The following is a 19,899-nucleotide window of genomic DNA, read 5'->3' on the forward strand; positions in this document are numbered from 1 at the left end:
ATTTTAATAAATATCAACAATAACCAGGTAAGAATTTTTCTTTAATGATTTTAGACAAAGACCATTACGCCTTTCTGTGGACATATACTTTACGCATTTAATTTTATATAAATTAAATAATAAATCACTATGCAAGTCCGTGAAAATTTTTTTTTAGCCTTTTTTCAACAAATAATCTTGCATATTACTAGAAAAACTCAACAATCGTGTAGGCAAATTAAGTATTACATACTAGAATTAAATATTTGAGAGATTAAAACTTCTATTATGATAATTTTGAAAGGAGAGGACAACAGAACTTTCGTACATCTCTAAATGGATGTGGCATTTACAATTTAATGCTTTTTGATAAGGAAGGCCCATTCCGGCGTCTGTGGAATGAGCCCTCCCTAGAAGGCCGAAAGTTTCCGAAAACGTTGAAATAATTTTGCTCTGGTGAATCAGTCCAGTGTTGTGTATCACTGGCGTCATCACCAGACAGAAAAAAGCCAAAGGAAGAATTTAGAATAAATTAGTTTAGTCAGCAAGTGGGAATCTTAGATCTGTCTCTAAGGCTCACAATTCTGGAAAATTCCGACAAAAATAAGGTCCGAAAGAAGATGAAAAGAAACGATTAACTGCCAAATAAAGAACTGCGGGAAAAACAGCTCGGGTGTCCCCTCCTTGGTCCCAAAAATGTTGAAATAATATTTTAAAATTTAAAATGTCCACACAAAATCGGTTATATAGCTTGCTTCTTTTTGTCTAATCCCTGTTTCTTCTGCAATAACAAATAAAACATTATGTTAGAAAGCTGTGTAGGTAGATTAACATAAATAGAGAGATAGAGATAGAGTGAGAGGATTGAAAGGAACTAGTCTGACTATTAGAAACGGAAGAAATACCTACTGAAAGTAGCATCGTGAAGAATAAACAAGAAATAATTATTAGCTTCTCTTCACTTACCCAAGGCAACAACACAGACACATTAAAAACCGTCTCATTCTCTGAAATGTTAAATGATACAAAATTTGATCAATTAAATACAACACTAACGTAGTATTGAGAAAAAAAAATTGATGGTAAAAAATTGAAACTCACCCCTACTGATTCAGAAACCTGTCCATCCTCATCATCTCCCTTCTCTTTTTTGTCCTTTTCCTTCTTTGTTTCTTTTCTCTTCTTCTTTTCCTTCTTTTCTCTTTCCTTCTCCTCTTTCTTTTCTTTCTTCTCTTCCTTTTCTTTCTTCCTCTCTTCCTTTTCCTTATCTTTTTCTTCCTTTTCCTCCCTCTTCTTCTCTTCCTGTTCCTTCTTCTTCTCTTTCTTTGCTTTCTTCCTCTCTTCCTTTTCCTTATCTTTTTCTTCCTTTTCCTCCCTCTTCTTCTCTTCCTGTTCCTTCTTCTTCTCTTTCTTTGCTTTCTTCCTCTCTTCCTTTTCCTTCCTCTTCTTCTCTTTCTTTTCCTTCCCCTTTTCTTCCTTTTCCTTCTTGTCTTCCGTAGCCTTCTTTTCTTTCTTTCCCTTCTTTATCTCTTTCTTTTCCTTCTTCATCTCTTCCTTCTCTTTTTCTTCCTTTTCCCCCTCTTCTTCCTTTTCCTGCTCTGTTTCTCTTTCATTCATCTCATCCTTATGTTCTCTTTCCTTCTCCACTGTCTTTTTCTTCTTTTCCTCCTTCTCTGTTTCTTCCTTGTCCTCCTCTTTCTTTACCTTCTCCTTGTTCTTCTAAAATTCAAATATGCAGTAACTTGTAAAATTGACCATAATTAGTTTACATTTGTCGTTAATAACGCATACTAAGTAGAGACAATGTACCCATTTTAGCAAGTACTTAAATATATACAATGCCCAGGAGTACCAAAATATGCAACAGACCAAAATATACAACAGACCAAAATATACAACAGTACCCAAATGTTTTCAAACATTTTTGATGGCATTTTGTGAAAGCCCTGGTTTTCAAACTTACCCCTTCTAGTTTAGAAACATTCTTTTCATCTTTCTTCTTTTCCTGCTCATTTTTGTTCATTTCCTGCTCTGTTTCTTCTTTCTTTTCCTGCTCATTTTTGTTCATTTCCTCCCCAGTTTCTTCTTTCTTTTCCTCCTCATTTTTGTTCATTTCCTCCCCAGTTTCTTCTTTCTTTCCCTCCTCATTTTTGTTCATTTCCTGCTCAGTTTCTTTCTTCTTTTCCTCCTCATTTTTCTTCATTTCCTGCTCAGTTTCTTTCTTCTTTTCTTTCTCATTTTTGTTCATTTCCTGCTCAGTTTCTTTCTTCTTTTCCTCCTCATTTTTGTTCATTTCCCGTGCTTTTTCTATTTCCTCCTTCTTATCCCTATTTTCTCCTTCATTCTCTTTCTTTTCATTCTCCTTTAATAGCAAATACTAAAGAGGTAGTTATTACATTCATAAATTTTTAAAACTTTTTGTACATTTCTGTTATATACATGTTTCTTGCGTAAAATAACTTGGAGGACGTAAATGTATGTTTCCTTGTCATTTTAAGGGGATTCTCATTACCTGTCCTTTCTTGACCCCCACATCAGAGCGATCAGCACTTCTAATGAGACTCGTTCTAGTACTCTGTAAGTAAAACACATTTAAACAACTGATTATCAAAATACAAGAGATTTGCAAAGAAATTGAGATTATCAAGTATTAAAGCAGTAAACAGGGTTTTAATGGATTACCTGTTCAGGTCTGTTCAATAAGTGTGTTCCACAAAAACCAGACATAAGAGATGCAATGTAATCGCGCTGCAAAAAAAAGTCATGTATAATGTTTTATAGCATAAAATTTGCTTGGAATAAAATGTTTAAATTTAGATTTCCCCTTTTTCTTAAAATCTGGAAGATTTAAGATTTGTTTATGGCAATGTCCGTACTCGAGCGTTGGGGTTTGTGTACAGGTCGAAGATTCCCCATCTCCGGTCATTCCGAGCTACCCTCCACTCTGCGTCTTCCTGTCATTAAAAGAACTTAATATCAAAATTTTAGATCTATAATTCAGCCGTAAGTTTTAAATTCTTCAGTACACTTTTTAGAAATTAAGAAAAGAGTTAAAAGGCGTATTTTCACTTACCCGAATTGATCCAATTCTCTGTGAGTGCCTAAACGGTGCACGAAATTCATATCTTCTACTTCGAGTGAAAGGCTAAAAAGAATGGGAAAGAGCTACGAATTGTATTGAAAATATTACAATTTTATTATAGTTTAATATTTATATCCACTGAATATTATTTTTCTTTATTTCTCAAGAAAGTCATTGTCATTCATCAGTTAGTAAACACCGCTAAGCATATCACTTCAACAGATTTCTTGAGCAGTAGCTCTTCCAACAAATGAAACGTACAATGATGTACAATTAGCAATTATACAATATTTATTTATGTAGCAATTATACAATATTTAACCTACTTAATCCTACTTTAAATGATTATTTGCACATATATACGTAAATATAAACAATAAAACGTCTTTCTTTGGTTGTTAGTACGGACATTAACATTGCAGCTATTGCAGAAAAAATATGCATTTTTCTGCAACAGCTGCAACATTAATTCCCGTACTAACAACCAAAGACAGCAGCATTTTATTTTTTAAATATTTACTCATTATTATATGGACATTATAAAAAAAAAAATAACACGAGTTAACAGTATTTTCAAAAAAAGATATTTTACGGTTTATGTTACTTGGATGATGAAAATGGTGGATAAAACCCATTTCTTCTTGAATGTAGACGTCGTCAGACAAAATGGACAGTTATGAGCCAGACATTTTTATAGAAATTCCCATTCACAATGATAACAGTGTGTGCAACCCTAAGTTAAACTAGAAAATTGACCTTTTTGCGGATGCAGAAGGCACTGTGAGCTAAGCATATCAATTTTTTCTTGACCTCATAAAAAACTTACTGAGGTTCCAAGAAGATGTTTAATACTTGCTTTATTTTGTTTTGTATAAATCAAGACTTTTTTCTTAATGGTTAGCCAAAAGATAGGGTTAAACCCTATTCCATAGACTACTGAAGAATAAAAATAGCAGGGAAATTTATGAGTATCACTCTAGTCTGTTAGAAGTTACTTTGAGTAATTATTAAACAGCACATCTTTTGAAACATGACCGTAGGAACCCGGGGGGGGGGCGTGCCCCCCCCCCGAATTTTGCCAATATATAGAATACAATAGAAAACTTAGCTACTATATGCTTGTGCCCCCTCAATAAAAACGGCTGATGACCTTTTTTTTTCTTTTTCATTTTGCTTGTCAAGGAATTTTGGTAGTTGATAGTGCCCCCCCCCCCCCAACTGAAAATGTTTGGCTGCCCCCCCCCCCCCCCCAACTGAAATTGCTTCCCACGGGCCTGTGAAATACCCTCGAGTGCCCAGTAGATGTGCACTTAAAAGAGTTATGTGCTAAGTGGCAATGAAATGAAATATCTGTTTAGTTCACCTGATATATTAATTTACTGTGTTACAGTCTAATTTTTTATTTATTTAAAACACATCAAAGCGATTTATTCATTATCAAGGGACAAAAAAAGTAAGGTTTTCGTCGGCCATATTTATTTTAGACTAGTAGTGGTGCATTCGGATGTACCACTATATATATATATATATATATATATATATATATATATATATATATATATATATATATATATATATATATATATATATATATATATCATAACAATACCATTATTTCAGTTAAGACAATTAAATTAATTTTGCCCGACCTGTAAACTGAAGAAACTGTAGGGATATACAGATATTCTGTTTATATGATTAAAAACTCTCTGAGTCCATCCATACAGTTAAAATATAACCTATGGATGTTTTATTTTATTTTTACTTTATCTTATGATATATATTGCTTTATTATTTTTTTTAGTAGTTCAATAAATTATAAATGAATCTGAAAATTTGATTAACTATTTCAATATATTTATGCAATTTTTTATTAACTTTACTAACATCTATGACAATTGTATTAACTTTACTAACATTGAGAGAGGAACTTGCAAGTTGACGGATCCTTTTGTGTATCATAATGAAATTACACGATGAAATATATTCAAATTAACTATGGATCTATTTATACTTACGAGTTCTTCTCTTAAGATTTCCCTAAGGTTTTTAATGAACTCTCTGCCATTGTTGAAAGTTGGCATATTCTCATCACTGTCATGTTTGACATCGTCACATTTCTGCTTTTTGATGTTATCCTCTTCCTTCTTTTCCGCCTATATACAATACAGAGGAGGATATTTAAACCATCCGAAGACTTTAAAAAGTTATTCAATTTTAATATATTCTTCTTAGACATACCAACACCGATATTGCTTTGGTACACGAATTCTTAAACAATATCCATTGTTTATTTAACCTTAGTTTTCATAACTAATATTTGTTTTTTTTATTCCCAGTAACAAAAAACTGTTTCCGCAATATACCCGAACGAGATATGCAAAAACTATTTCCGAGCCGGCTTTATAACATTAAAGATTAAAATATTCCCTGAAGACTTACCATTTTTAAACAAGTATGATTTGATTCCTGTTTATGTTTTAGCGACTGATGACTGTGACGTCATAATAAATAACGTCACAATATTGAGACGAATGGCAAGCAATAAAGAGAGATAAATGTTTTTTACAACATTATTACTCATTAAAATATATCTTGCATTGTCCTATGACTAGTTCATTTATATATGCCTATAAATAAGCTAGTTGCCTAAGCACACATTTCCACAAAGCCAGAGTACTTACCATTTCAATTTTACTGCATTGTAAAATCTTTACATCTTACAGGCCTATCAGACTTCTTATGAAGAGAAATCCATTGTGTCGTCATAGTGAGTGACGTAACAATACCAATTTGAAGCAAATATTGGGTATATCCAAACAGGTCGGATAATTCCGGACAATCTTGAGAAACACGTTCTCTACGTAAACAGTATCTCCCATATCCAAACATCTGACTTTTCTTCTGTGATAAAAATCTAATGATGTTTAATTCTTCCATAATCTAAAATAATTTAAATAAAATGATTTTATAACATAAATGAAAAAAAAATAAAAATAATTTAAAATAACATTAAAATTATATACGAATTGTATATATGTCTATAATACATTCAGCTTCTTGTCTTAATATGTACAAGTTGATAATCGTAGTGTATATTACAGTCATTAAAAAATGTCAGCTGACCTGGCTCCGGGGCCATAAAACTTAGATGAGCTCACTTTTGATCTCAGTCTCACTTTTATAAAAGGAATATATATTGGAAAAGTGAGGCTGAGATATATTTGAGTATATAGGGATGTAATATAGATACCAGTTGTTGTTGTTTACCGCATTTAGGAAAATAAAACGACAAATCGTCCTCAAACTTTTGCAGTATGATGACCGTAACAGAACTTTAAGATAACTGTAACCAAATAACCGTAAAGTTATGATGACCGTAATAGATTTATTCTATTTTTTCTTTTCTAATGTAGAGGTAGATATGTCATGTCCCTCATTTTTTGGCTAAAATTTACAGAGATGTTGGTAATATATGTATTTTCAAATATATTATAATATAATTAATATTGATAGTCATTCTCCCCCCCCCCCCCCCCCGAAAAAAAATACAAGCTAAATGCGGAAGGCCTGACGCAAGGTTTATTTTAATCAGTTCATTTCCCAATATGTCTAAATGAAATAAAATGTAAATAAATTAGAAAATGGACATAACGTTTATGTGAATGTGAAAATAAAATCAAAAACTTGAATTCCGTAAAAGTGGATATAAAAGCCATTGCAAAGCTCAAGTTGGTGAAACAAAACACGAAAACTAGTACATGTACACCAGACAAAAATAATTACAATGTACTCCCAGCAGCTATCAAGGCGTCTGGACGATTTTGTTTTCTCTCTGTAGAATATTGGATGGAAAATCTTGTTTATGTATAATTGTTTAGCTATAGATTGACTGAAAAATACTGATGCATAGACATTGTTATAAGATTTTAATTACTTCAAAATATTTCCCCATTTGGAATAAATTTTGCATATAACCATAATAGCCGAACGAATAAAAATTACACTTTTTTATTACGCTGGAAGGGAAGTCAGGATTTCCACTAAGGGATCAAAAGTTATTTAACTTCCAAGCAAAAAAGAGGAATGATGCATACTATACATACATTAGTTTTGGAATGAAGGGACACCTACTTTCTACTTAATATACTCTTCTTAAATCAACTAGACTAAGAGTGATTATAGTTATTAATGTAATATACATTTCAAATATTGGCAGTTTCTTGTGTCATTTTACTTTTTAAAAAAATACGCCCTCATCCCGACCTGGCCCTGTAGCCCGTAATTCAAGGTCTGGGCTACGGCATTAATGTTATAGAAAACTTCTCAACACTTTTTGACTATAAGGCTGTGATATACTGTAGATTCCAATGAAAATGTGAGGAATCAATTATCGCATAATTTCGCTAGAGGCCCCACTCGTGAAATAAAATACGAGTAAAATAATAAAATTTATTTTTTTTATGCTGAAATCCATGTAAAATATCTTGAATTAATGTCCTCGTGAATTGACATCTAAGGCTCATTTAGCGATATTTAAGTACTCGCCTAAAAACAAGGAATCTACAGTTCTCCCTCCATCAAAGAACTACGCACGCTAACCCTCGGTTCCCGCCTACATTTTACAACCATTTAATAAAATATTAATAGTAATTTGGTCATAAAAAACCTGTTTAAATGCAAAGAAGAGTTTCGTAAATAATTCAAAAACTAGTGTCAAGTAGTTAGTGGCACTTAATTACAACTTCTCTTTATAAGGAGGTAGAAAATATTATTCATTGAAATCAGACTTTAAAACATCATCAAATTTTCAAATACTCGTGGAAATGAATAAATGAACTTATATCTTTCCGTGTGTTTAACTTATGTAAAGTTCAACGTTTAAGATTATAAAGTACCCCGCCCACTTTGTTGTAATCTCATTTGAAATTGGTAATAAAATGACCATTTTTGCTTTTTTTTGTAAACATATGCCCCCCAAGCTTTGGTATGTATTTGTAAATACCTGGTAACAATTCATAATATCTGTTAGAAGGAATTTTTGTTTCACAAGGGGGGGGGGGTAAAAATATTTTTCGTTTTCTTTTGATTTCTATAGTGAAATTCAAAACTATAGTATAAGTTATCTCTCTCTATGAAAAATCATTAATTTAAAAATATGCAAACTTTTTAAAATTGACTGGGTGGTAGGCGGCAGAACAATACTATATCGATCGCAGTTTTTTTTCATTGATTTTACGCAGAAAGAAGTGTTAAGACTAGTTAATTATCTGAAAAAATTTGAACTCCTCTAAAATAATTTTTTAAAAAATATATGTCTTGATTGATCGCTGCCTCCCTCCTCAACATAAATAAATAAAACAAAATTGAAATATTTGAATATTTGATTATTAGTCGAACAAATAGGCATCACAGAAAATTTGACAAGCAAAGAAAAAAAACGAAAATATGATGTATTAAAAGATGGGGGGAGGTACTGCCTTGCTCCCTCTCTAACCATCTCGTTCAACTTTACTTACCTGTATAATCAGTTCAACATCCACTTTCTCACCTTAAATAAAATTCCGGGATGGAAAAAAACCTTTTCAGTCAACTCGCAACTTGACCGACTCTATTATGTTTACCTTCATCAAGTAAATTCAAAATTTACAACATGATATAAACACTTGTCAACATTTATGATGAGGAAGACATGTTGTACAATGAGCTAAACTCTCGACCATAATGTAACGGGGGGGGGGGGGGGTACTGATACTACGTGCCTGGAGAATGTCAAGCCATGCCAATGCAAATATAAAACCGAATTCAGTTTATGGGGGCATTAATATTGGAATCCGGTAGTTTATAAAGTTCTGGTTCTATCCCAAGAATCCCATCTAGGGATATACAGCACTGGCGGATTTAGAGGGGCATGGGGGCATACCCCCACCCGCTCCTAAAATTCCCCAAAATTAAGATATGTGTATACATATAAAGGAAAAACTGTCAAGATATAAAATTGAACATATTAAAATATGTTGGAAGTGAATAGATAAATTTATAAAGCACAACATTTGGCACTCTTACAAAAGCAGCGTTACAATGTACATGAATTTTACTTTTCAAGCAATCAGTGTCATCGGGGAAATGATTTCCTTAATCATCTATTCCACAATAAAGATCTGTCATCAGTTTTTGATACCAAAACATTCTTAGGACAATATCCCACTTAAAATGTCGATTTACTTGTACCAGAAATTCTTTTAACCTCGGAAAGTGAAGAAAATGATTTTGTTCACACGTGAAAATTGCGATCGGGGATCGGCAAGAATTAAGGTATGTCCATCCTTCTGTGATGTCATAGGTTTTTGCAAAATCTGTTATCTATTTAAATTCATACCCAATAGAAATAAATCTTTTGGAAGAATGATTTTCAATAGGTGTAATGAAAAATATTGTTTAGTGAAAGAACCTTAAGACTAAATATTTTTTTTATATTTAATCAATTATTTAATATTTAAAAAATGACGCTAAGGGCATTTTCTTTATTCTACTTCTAATGTCAAATGGCTTCCGTGATATTCACAATTCATGCATATTTATAAAGTAACAATTATTTTGGAACTTTCAGTATCAGAATTATGCATTTGAACCAGTTTTTACATAGTATTAATAATACTGTTTACTAAAAATGTTACGATTTTTTTATGCTGACATATACCTCTGTTTATTTATGCATGGCATCTTAAAAAATATGGCAACCTATACATTTTTGTAATTATTTATTAATTTAGGCTATATCTAGTGAAAATAAATGCACTTTTTCTATACTTTGAACCCATAAAATTTTGAGGATGGAATTACCTTAAATGTACTTTCTCTTCAGTTGTTGATGAATGCAATTAGAAGAATTTCTTGGGAAAAAAAGTGATCAGTAGTGAAATGTACATAAAATACTCGGAGATAGGCCCTTTTAGGAAAACAAGTCCAAAAGTGGCGCACACATTGCATGTGTATAGCTCTATGATCTGCTGTCTATTTTTTTTTTTTGTCGCCTGCAGAGCAGAGCGGCACTAAGGGATCACTTTACCCGGCGTCTGTCTGTCTAGCTGTCCGTCTGTCTGTCTGTTCGTCTGTCAATCCCTATATCTCAAGAACTGTAAGAGGTATGGATTGATATTTTGCACATATATTGCTTGGCACTACGGCTTTTGTAAATTACCATGGTTACCGACCTCGTGACCTCGACCTTTGACCTACTTTTCAAAATAGTTCATAACGCCGAAATACAGCATATTTTTGGCATTTAAGAGGTAAGTCTATGCTATATAGCATGTGCACTGTTTGTCATAAGACATTATGAAAAATACTAGCATTACAATCCACTTGACCTTGACCTTTGACCTACTTTGCAAAAAAAATATCTCGGGCAGTTTAATTAAACTTATGACTTTTGAATTTTGAGAGGTAGGGTTTAGATAATTAGCATTAATACATGTTTATGAGCTTATGATAGTGTACTTTGAAACTGTATAATATTCAGTTACCAGACAAACTTTTATTTTTAAATAGTATGAAAATACCTCGGGATCGGTATTCTACAATGGATCGTGTAGACTGAGAATTTCAGTAAAGACAGACTGAAATCTCTTTTGAATGATAATGGAAAACACATTTAGCTCATGAAAAAATACTTTGAAACTGTATGATATTCAATTACCACACAAACTTATATTTAAATACCATAAAAGACATCGGGATCGGTATTCAACAATGGATCTTTGTAGTAAAGACAGACTGAAATCTCTTTTGGAGGATTATTGGAAACACGCATTAATAAAGTGACAAATAGTTATTTCTATTAATTTTAATTTAATTATTAAAAGGGTTGTTGAACCATATTTTCTTTGATTGTCATATTCTATCGTAGTCATACTATCCATGGATGCCATTTTTTCTTTGCAGGGAAATGCATAAACTATCAGTATATCATGCCTATAGAAAATTAAAAGGTAACCAAACTTAGATTTATTCACATCTTTAATGAAGCTACAAAGCAGGCGACACATGCGTTCCTTGGAACACTCTAGTTTCTCTTAGAGTTGTGCACCTAATTGTAAACATGTATATCAGAAAGCAGTTAAGTTTGAATGTTTTTACATTTATGAGATATAATTAAGATGAAAAATATGATGAAGCAATAAAAAGCTGAGTATCATCTGTATTTGAGACTTACATACTAACTACTACGCTACACCACTCATAACAAATACCGGCATTCAAATCATGGTTGTGATATGACCCTTGACTAAATGGACTTAAAATATTTCTCAGAAAGATACGAATGTTGTGTAAAGTATAGTGGGTCTGTGGTTCGATCATGCTTTTGTAAAGCAAAAAATGTATATTCTTAAGCAAAGTTTAAGGATAACCTTTCAGACAAATGGAGCGAAGACGGACTCATATGGAAAAATTGTTATAGTATGAGAAAATAATCATTTTTCCCCCTTGGAGTTTGTATGCAATTTCATAGACAAATAATTTCAATCTTTGTGAGATTTTTGTAAATTGTGGAGATTCTACACAAAGTATACCTAAGGTTAGGTGAAATATCTAAGAAAATTTGTTATAAATGAAAATTAATTATTCACTTCGTTGTTTATTGCACCATAGGCATTTATGCTCGCCTTGTTCGCCCATCTTCTTTATTTCTATTTTTAGGAAGACATGTAACTTCGCTTATGAAGGCTAAATAAGGTTCAATTTTACTTTTAAATCACTAAAATTCAGGAACTTCCAGTGGCTTCGCCCCTGGGCCCCCACCAGGGCGTAAATTGGACCCGCTAGGAGCTTTAAGGTGGTCGCCAAACCTCTGTATCCTTGAAAAAATCCCCCCCCCCCAACCCAAATTCCAAGATCCAGCCCTGTACAGTACTGTCCTTTTGCTTCAGATTTATATTTACTGCATATTACTAGCTAAATTAAAACATCATTATAATGAAAATAAATAAGGAACAGATGTGTGTTCTTGAACATTCATTTAATATGAAACTTTGTCTCAATTATATATTACATACCTTGAAGCGAGCCTTGAAATCTTTTTTATATAATTTTTGCACAAATAAGAAATAACAGACAAACAAAATATGTATAACTTGCATGTATGATAAAAAGGCAGAGGTAATGGATATCCACTAACATTTCATTAACATTAACAATTAGCATAAAGCTCTTTCAATAAATATCTGTAATGATCAGTTCAGTCATTTTAACAATTAGACATAGAAGTTTCGGCCAGATAAACATTACGCATTTTATATAAATGACCTCTTCAGCTGGCCATAGTTACGATTTTAGCCTGTGTTATATCATTACAAAAAAGAAGTGACTTTAAAAATAAACAAACTAGAAAAAAATCAACAACTGTATCTGCATATTTAATTCGGTATTACATACAATTATTAAATATTTCTATAAATAAATTACTATAAATAAGTTACAAGCTTAATTATAATAATTTTGAAAGGAGAGGACAACGGAACTTTCGTACATCTCTAAATGGATGTGGTATTTACAATTTAATGCTTTTTGATAGGGAAGGTCCATTCCGGCGTCTGTGGAATGGGCCCTCCCTAGAAGGCCGAAAGTTTCCGAAAACGTTGAAATAATTTTGCTCTGGTGAATCAGACCAGTGTTGTGTATCACTGGCGTCATCACCAGACAGAAAAAAGCCAAAGGAAGAATTTAGAAAAGGTTAGTTTGGTCAGCAAGAGGAATCTTAGATCTGTCTCTAAGGCTCACAATTCTGGAAAATTCCGACAAAAATAAGGTCCGAAAGAAGATAAAAAGAAAGGATTAACTGCCAAATAAAGAACTGCGGGAAAAACAGCTCGGGTGTCACCTCCTTGGTCCCAAAAGTGTGGAAATTATCTTTATTATAAAAAAATCAACCGGCGTAAATTAGGTGGCTCAGCTTAGTCTTCTCTGTTTCTTCTGCAATAACAAGTGAAACAATTTGTTAAAAAGCTGTAAAAGGTTGTAACATTAGGAGAGAGAGAGAGAGAGAGAGAGAGCTAATAACAAAAAATAAACATCAAAAATTTGTGTCCTGTAGAACTAATTTAGACCAACTTATGTAACATTTGTGAGAAATAAATAAATAAATTTGAATAATATTAGCTTCTCTTCACTTACCCAATGCAACAACACAGGCACATCAAAAATCTTCTCATTCTCTGAAATGTAAAGTATCTTTTCTGAACTTTCTCTGAGAACATACACATTTATTTTATCATTTAAATACAACAATGTCAGAAAAAATTATCTCATATCATGAGAGTCCTCATATTAAAACTTACCCCTACTGATTCAGAAACCTTCTGTCCATCTTCCTCTTCTTTTTTGTCCTTTTCCTTCTTTGTTTCTTTCCTCTTCTTCTTTTCCTTCTTTCCACTTTCCTCCTCTTTCTTTTCCTTCTCCTCTTTCTTTTCACTCTTCTTCTTTTCCTTCTTCTTCATTTCCTTCCTCTCCTCTTTTTCCTTCTTCTTCTCTTCCTTCTCAATCTTTTTCTTTTCCTTCTCCTTTTTCTTCTAAAATTTAAACATGCATTACTTAGTAAAATTGACCAGAATTGTATTTATATAGTATAATAAAGCATACTAAATATAGGTAAATTAATAAATCTAGACAACAGATCAGTTAAATACAACACTATCCAAATAGTTTCAAATAATTTTGATGGTGAAAAAAAATCCTTCTTTATTTTTTTTTTAGAGTACTCATACTCAAACTTACTCCTGCTGGTTCAGAAACCTTCTGTCCTTCTTCTTTTTCCTCCTCATGTTTGCCTTTTTCCTGCTCTGTTTCTTTTCCGCTCTTCTTTCCCTTATTGTCTCCTTCCTTTTCCTCTTTCTTTTCCTTCTTTTCTGTGTCCTCCTTTTCCTCATTCTCCTCTTCTATCTTTTCCTTCTCCTGTTTCTTCTAAATTTAAACATAGCATTTTTACTTACATGTAATGAGGTCATCATGTTATGTATAAAGCCAGTTAAGATTAAAAAAAATTGTAGAGTTGTACTAATGGGACCAATACCCCCGGTGAGGGTACATTCAAAGCATGTATTTCATCAAGTCCACAGATGCACTACAAGAAATTATGGTTTGAATATCCTTTGAGATTAGCCGGAAAGTGATCTAAACGCTGAGTTAAACCTTACATCTACATGTAAAGACAATATAGACGGAACGGACTGAGTAATTATTACTGTATGTCCCCTAATTTATTGTAAGATTAGGGTAAATACTTCATTAGAGTACATACATGTCATTTATAATACAGGTTTATGTAAAAAAAAATTCCCAAGTATATAATATTGCCTCATGTGTATTTTTATTATTGTTAATTTTTTAAATTACTTGTAATATCTTAAATTTAGAAACGTTTTTCTACAATTTCGATCAGATGTTCAAGTGAAATTTTTGATTATGATTAAAATGTGCAGTAAATAACTGAAATGTCTTCAACCCTGAAACAGGAAAAGTAACCCTTATTTTTCATTTGGAAAAAAAATCTTTTTGTACACGTTCTGGAAGAATTAGATTGTGTGAAAGGGAGAAATTTATTTGTTCATGAAGTTTATAACTTTTGTGTAAATTTCTGTGCTACATCTTCCATAAAAGGGGTACAAAGGCATGAATATACATTTGAGCATCATGATTAGTGACTATTTTCTTTAAAAGGAAGATCTACATATATTACATTTCCTTCTAGAGCTTCAAGTCAAAGCGACCTACATTTTTACTGTGGATCATTCTAGTACTCCGTATAAAACAGATTTAAACAATGTGGAGGAATGGAAAAAATTAAGCATCAAAGTAGTAGATATAGAGTAGAGTTGAATATAGCATTTCATGAATTACCTGTTCAGGTCTGTTCCAAAACTGTGGTCTATTGAAGCGAGACATGAGTGATGTAAGCCATTCGCGCTGCCAAAATAAAAAAAAAAAGTTTTAGATGCAGTGTATCATAGAATAAGGTTTGCTTGGAGTAAAAATGTTTAAATTTTGATTCCCCCCTTTTTGGTATAATCTGGAGAATTTAATATTTTTTTTAAAATTTCAATAGGCGTACTCTAGTACTGGTGTCTGGGTACGGGTCGAAGACTCCCCATCTACGGTCATCCTGAGCTACTACCCATACTTCGTTTTCCTGCCCAAAAAAAGCACTAAATTTTAAAATTTAAAATCTATAATTCAGATTAATGTTATAAATTCTTCAGCACTTTTTGTGAGGCGTAAGAAAGAGATAACAGGCGTATGTCTACGTACCCGAATCGATCCAATTTTCTGTGTGTGTCTGAAGGGCGCGCGAAGTTCATCTCCTCTGCTTGGAGAGAAAGGCTATAAAGAATGGAAAAGAGCCATGAATCGCGTCAAAATCAATAAGAGAATCAAGAATATAGTATGACTTATGTTGAAAGTGAGGGAACATTAAATCTCATTCATCTATCAGTCTGTCTGTTACAAAAACCTCCCCGTCACCTTGAAGTTTGACCTACTTTTCAAAAATTTTAATATTACTTTAACATTGGTAATAACTTTTGAATGAGAAAAGATAAGACTTTTGTATTTCACATGTACATAACCTTTGACAAGACCTTTCCAAATATACTATGATTTTTGACCCCGTGACATTTACCTTGAAGTTTGACCTACTTTTAAAAAATTTTATCTTAGCTTACAACTTTTGATTGAGAAAAGTTAGGGCTTTCGTATTTAATATGTGCATCACCTGTGACAAGACGTTTTCGGGAATATTATGATTTTCGACCCCTTGACCTTCATATTTGACCAAATTTTTAAAACTTTTAACATTGGTGATAACTTTTGAATGAGATAGGTATTCGTATTTGAGAAGTGCATTTAAGGATTTCCATCCCTAATAGGACCTAATTCTCTATCCTTAAATATCCATCACGTATATAATACTCTGATATTAATTCAAAGCAATTTACAGCAAAAAAAGATTTACCAAGAGAAAGTTTCAAAAATGTAATTAACTAAGCAGTAATTAATTAACAGAAATTGCATTGAAGTCTATGGAGACAAGCGATTTTTTTAACATAAAAATTCAAATAATAAGAATATCAATAAATACTGTTGTGAAAAGATGCATTAAATCATTAGAAATAGAATGACAATTGAAAACAATTTTTTTTACCGTATGGATTTTTTAAAATTGATTTTTATTTCTTAAAAAAAGAGGGAGATAACTCTTCAACAAAGGTCAAGGTCATAAATTAGGAAACGTTCCATTCTTACATGCTAATAGTAATAAATGGGAATTATGTCTAAATATACTGAGTATTCCACCCGTACACATGTTATGTATTCAAATTCATTGAATCTGAGGTTATTAGGGATGGAATACCTTAATTACCTGTGTCAAAAAGTTTCCGAATGTGCTATTATATGCGACCCCGTGACCCTGATCTTCAAATCTGAGCTCATTTTCAAACATTTTATCAATGCTGTTAATATTTGTAGGAGCGAAAATAGGGCATTAATATTTATTATTTGTGACAAACATTTCCAAATGAACTATGATTTTAACCCCCATGACCTTGGCCTTGACGTTTGACCTAATTTTCAAAAAAAAAAATCATTGCTGATAAATTCTGATTGAGATAAGATAGGGCATTTACATTTGACATGTGTATTACCTGTTTTAACCCTTTAACCCCCAGAGACGCATTTGGACGCACTTTCACCATCACAAATATTTAACTGTTGGCGTTTTCTAAATATTCGGGTTACAACAAAACAATTGATATTTTCTGAAACTAGAGAAGAAACTAAATATTTTTTCTACTCAAAATCTTTTCTGTGCGATGTTAAGAAATTATTATAAACTTGAATTGAATATTGCATATCATTGCAAGAAGTTGATAAAACTAGGCATAAATGACTGATTTTGTACTATCTTCTGTTGGCTTTATCTAAATTACAAACACAATAAAATAAAAAATGAATGCCATAACCTGAAAGCTGGGATTATGCCTAACATTTTTTTTTTATTCCGGACATTGAAAGGTACATGAATCCGTTACAGAGATATTTGTTGTTTAATATTGGAACTTTTACGAGTAAAATACACAAAATGCACTATGACGTCATCTGACGTTTTACATGCACAATGAAATCATTCAAGAGCTCAGTGTAAAACAAACTGGCTCTTTTGATATATGGAACAGATTTATTTTTTAAAAAAATGAATTATTTGTAAAGAAGAGTTAGTGTCCGACACGTTTTGAGCCATAAACATGTGATAAAAGGAATTTTCCATGGCACTGGGAGATATATACATCTAGTAATAGTCTTTCACCCAACGCCCCGATTGCGTGCACCCATTGAATCAGAAATGCCTGTCGAATTTTGTGTCAGTCCTTCATGTAGTAGAAATAATTAATCAAATAATTAAATATCATCCTTACCATTTTCCTAATCTTCAGATTTATTAAGGAAAAATAATATATATATATATATATATATATATATATATATATATATATATATATATATATATATATATATATATATATATATATATATATATATATATATATATATATATATAAATCATTTTTTTTAGTACTTGGTGTACTTTGAAAGGAAAGGTGCATTTTTATTACAGCGACAGGATAGATAACGCAGTTATCCTTTTTTAATGATTAAAAGATAAAAAAAAAACTGACACAATGAAAAAATATATCAAAAGTACTACGTACGTCGTAAACGAGCCAAACAAACAGCTGATTTTAATCAGATTGCTAAATATTTATAGAAATAATTTATGAATAAACACACAGGAAACTCGGGTTCTTTGTTCGTGTTAAATTCATTTTTCAGTCTTCAGAGAGTTAAGAACAAGTCTATATCAAACTGGATAAAAATGGAAAACTTGGGATAAACTAACAAATTCTCCCTCATTGCCTAATCCTTTACAGATTAGTAGGGATTACAAGTATGTGTATTGAAGAAACTGAAAAGTTGAATTTACTTCTACAACAAAAATAAAACGGAGCGAGTATGTAATATATATTTGACAGAACATCGCGCGAAAATAGCAAAATGCGCTTTTGAATATAAAAACCGCCATTATATTATTTTCTAAAAGCTGTGGAGAAATGTTAATGAAAGTACAATCAGAAGTATTCGGAAACTATGCCTAAGCTCTATAATTTTGGAAGAAGTTGTGTCTTTCACTATAGAAATCAACGGAAAATATTTTTAAAACATCTCCCTTTCCTTTTTACAGCAATTCTGAATTATTATTTAACAAATTCATACCAAAGTGCTTGTTGTTCCTGAGGGTGGGAGTGGGGGTATGTTTACAGATAAATTACATGAGTTAAAACATATGGAAAAAATGAAGGATCATTTATACATGTCTATGAGCACTTTAAAATCTGAGTACTATTTGAAAATCTCTTGATGTTTTAAAGCCTGATTTCAATGGATATACATCTTCTAGACCCCTTATAAAAAGAATTGTGATTAAGAGCAATGAACAATTTGACACTGGTATTAATAATGTCATACTGTAATTTTTGAATTTACCGGGTGGTAGTAAATACAACAAGAGGCTGGGCCCCATCGCTCACCTTAGCTCATTGGCTAGGAAGAAGCAGTAATTAGTTCAGTATTTAAGGGGGGGGGGGGCAAACTTTAATTTAAACTACCTCAGGATGCTTCCATATCAATATCACTAATCATGGCTTTGCTGTTCTTAAACAAATTAAAAAAAAAATTTTCCTATGTTTTCCACCGTCATGTTAGCTCATTCTGTAGAACTCTCGCTCCGTGATCGGAAGGTAAGGGGTTCGAGCCCCGGCCGCGACTGACCTAATTCGATAAAAAATAGGCAGCAACTGTTCCTTCGCCAAGCGCTCGGCAATTTGAAGTGAAAGTTGCGGGTCCTTCAGATGAGACCTTAATGACCGAGGCCCCATGCCACGGCAGGCGTAGGCACAATGAAAATCCCTCACTGCTCAATGGCCCTGAGTGCTGAGTAAAGGTCTAAATTTGTAGCCCTTCACCGGTATATGGTGATGTCTCTGTATGAGTGAAAAATTCTTGTACGGAACGTAAAACAACATACAATCAATCAATCCTATGTTTTCTTATGTAAAACTCTGATCTCTCATTGTGGCCCCACACTACCCACCCTAAATTTGAACAAATTTGAATCTACACTACCAAAGGATGCTTCAATAATAATATGACTAATCATGGCTTTGCTGTTCTTGAGCAGATTTTTTCAAGATGATTCTTATATTTTTTCTTATGCAAAACTTAATTGACCCTCTGTTGTGCCCCCATGATTTGAACAAACTTGATTCTACAATACCTACGGTTGCTTCTATATAAATATGACTAATAATGGCTTAGTGGTTCTTGAGAAGAAGATTTTAAAGATATTTCCTATGTAAAAGCATTTTATAGTAGAAAAGGATTTATCAAGAGAAAGTTTCAAAAATGTTATTAACTAAGCAGTAATTAATTAACAAAGATTGCATTGAAGTCTAAGGGGACAAGCAATTTTTCTTTTAAAAATAAATATTCAAATAAAAAGAATATTAATAAATACTGTAGTGGAAAGATGCATAAAACATTAGAAATAGAATGACAATTGAAAACGACTTTTTTTTTACCAGATAAGTTTTTATAATTGAATTTTTCAAATAAAAACAGATTGAGACAACCCTTACCAAAATTCAAGGTCATAAATTAGGACACATCCCACCCTTACATGGTAATAGTAATAAATGGGAATTATGTCTAAATATACTGATTATTAAACA

General features: G+C 32.2%; 3 protein-coding genes across 3 annotated transcripts in view; 1 reads left to right on the top strand and 2 right to left on the bottom strand.

The window, feature by feature from the left end:
* LOC133172229 (immediate early response 3-interacting protein 1-like) overlaps window positions 1-19,899 on the top strand; it is a 57,803-nt gene that overhangs the window by 17,193 nt on the left and 20,711 nt on the right. The window lies entirely within an intron of this gene.
* LOC133204194 (nucleolar protein 58-like) lies at window positions 722-1,596 on the bottom strand. Its single transcript, XM_061339946.1, has 2 exons — window positions 1,081-1,596; window positions 722-760 (listed from the first exon to the last, which is right to left on the bottom strand). The coding sequence occupies exons 1-2, from the start codon at window positions 1,594-1,596 to the stop codon at window positions 722-724; spliced, it is 555 nt and encodes a 184-aa protein (XP_061195930.1).
* Window positions 1,604-15,001, bottom strand: LOC133204205 (cilia- and flagella-associated protein 251-like). Its single transcript, XM_061339954.1, has 11 exons — window positions 14,957-15,001; window positions 13,835-14,020; window positions 13,399-13,620; window positions 5,080-5,217; window positions 3,053-3,124; window positions 2,856-2,933; window positions 2,662-2,727; window positions 2,492-2,554; window positions 2,282-2,341; window positions 1,939-2,164; window positions 1,604-1,698 (listed from the first exon to the last, which is right to left on the bottom strand). The coding sequence occupies exons 1-11, from the start codon at window positions 14,999-15,001 to the stop codon at window positions 1,604-1,606; spliced, it is 1,251 nt and encodes a 416-aa protein (XP_061195938.1).

This window comes from Saccostrea echinata, unplaced genomic scaffold (assembly GCF_033153115.1).
Source record: "Saccostrea echinata isolate AGI-Se365-2 ecotype Australia unplaced genomic scaffold, CSIRO_AGI_Sech_v1 ptg000002l, whole genome shotgun sequence".
NCBI classification, from domain to species: domain Eukaryota; kingdom Metazoa; phylum Mollusca; class Bivalvia; order Ostreida; family Ostreidae; genus Saccostrea; species Saccostrea echinata.

What these genes read in the sequence shown, in the direction of transcription:
- LOC133204194 (XM_061339946.1), bottom strand. Translation starts at nt 1,596, where the DNA reads ATGAATGAAAGAGAAACAGAGCAGGAAAAGGAAGAAGAGGGGGAAAAG. An exon ending in AGGTTTCTGAATCAGTAGGG is followed by an intron (nt 761 to 1,080) that starts GTGAGTTTCAAT and finishes TTGTTATTGCAG; the next exon opens with AAGAAACAGGGATTAGACAA.
- LOC133204205 (XM_061339954.1), bottom strand. Translation starts at nt 15,001, where the DNA reads ATGTCTCGCTTCAATAGACCACAGTTTTGGAACAGACCTGAACAG. An exon ending in TATTGAACAGACCTGAACAG is followed by an intron (nt 2,555 to 2,661) that starts GTAATCCATTAA and finishes TTTTACTTACAG; the next exon opens with AGTACTAGAACGAGTCTCAT. An exon ending in AGAAGGAGGAAATAGAAAAA is followed by an intron (nt 2,165 to 2,281) that starts GCACGGGAAATG and finishes AAAAATGAGGAG; the next exon opens with GAAAAGAAGAAAGAAACTGA.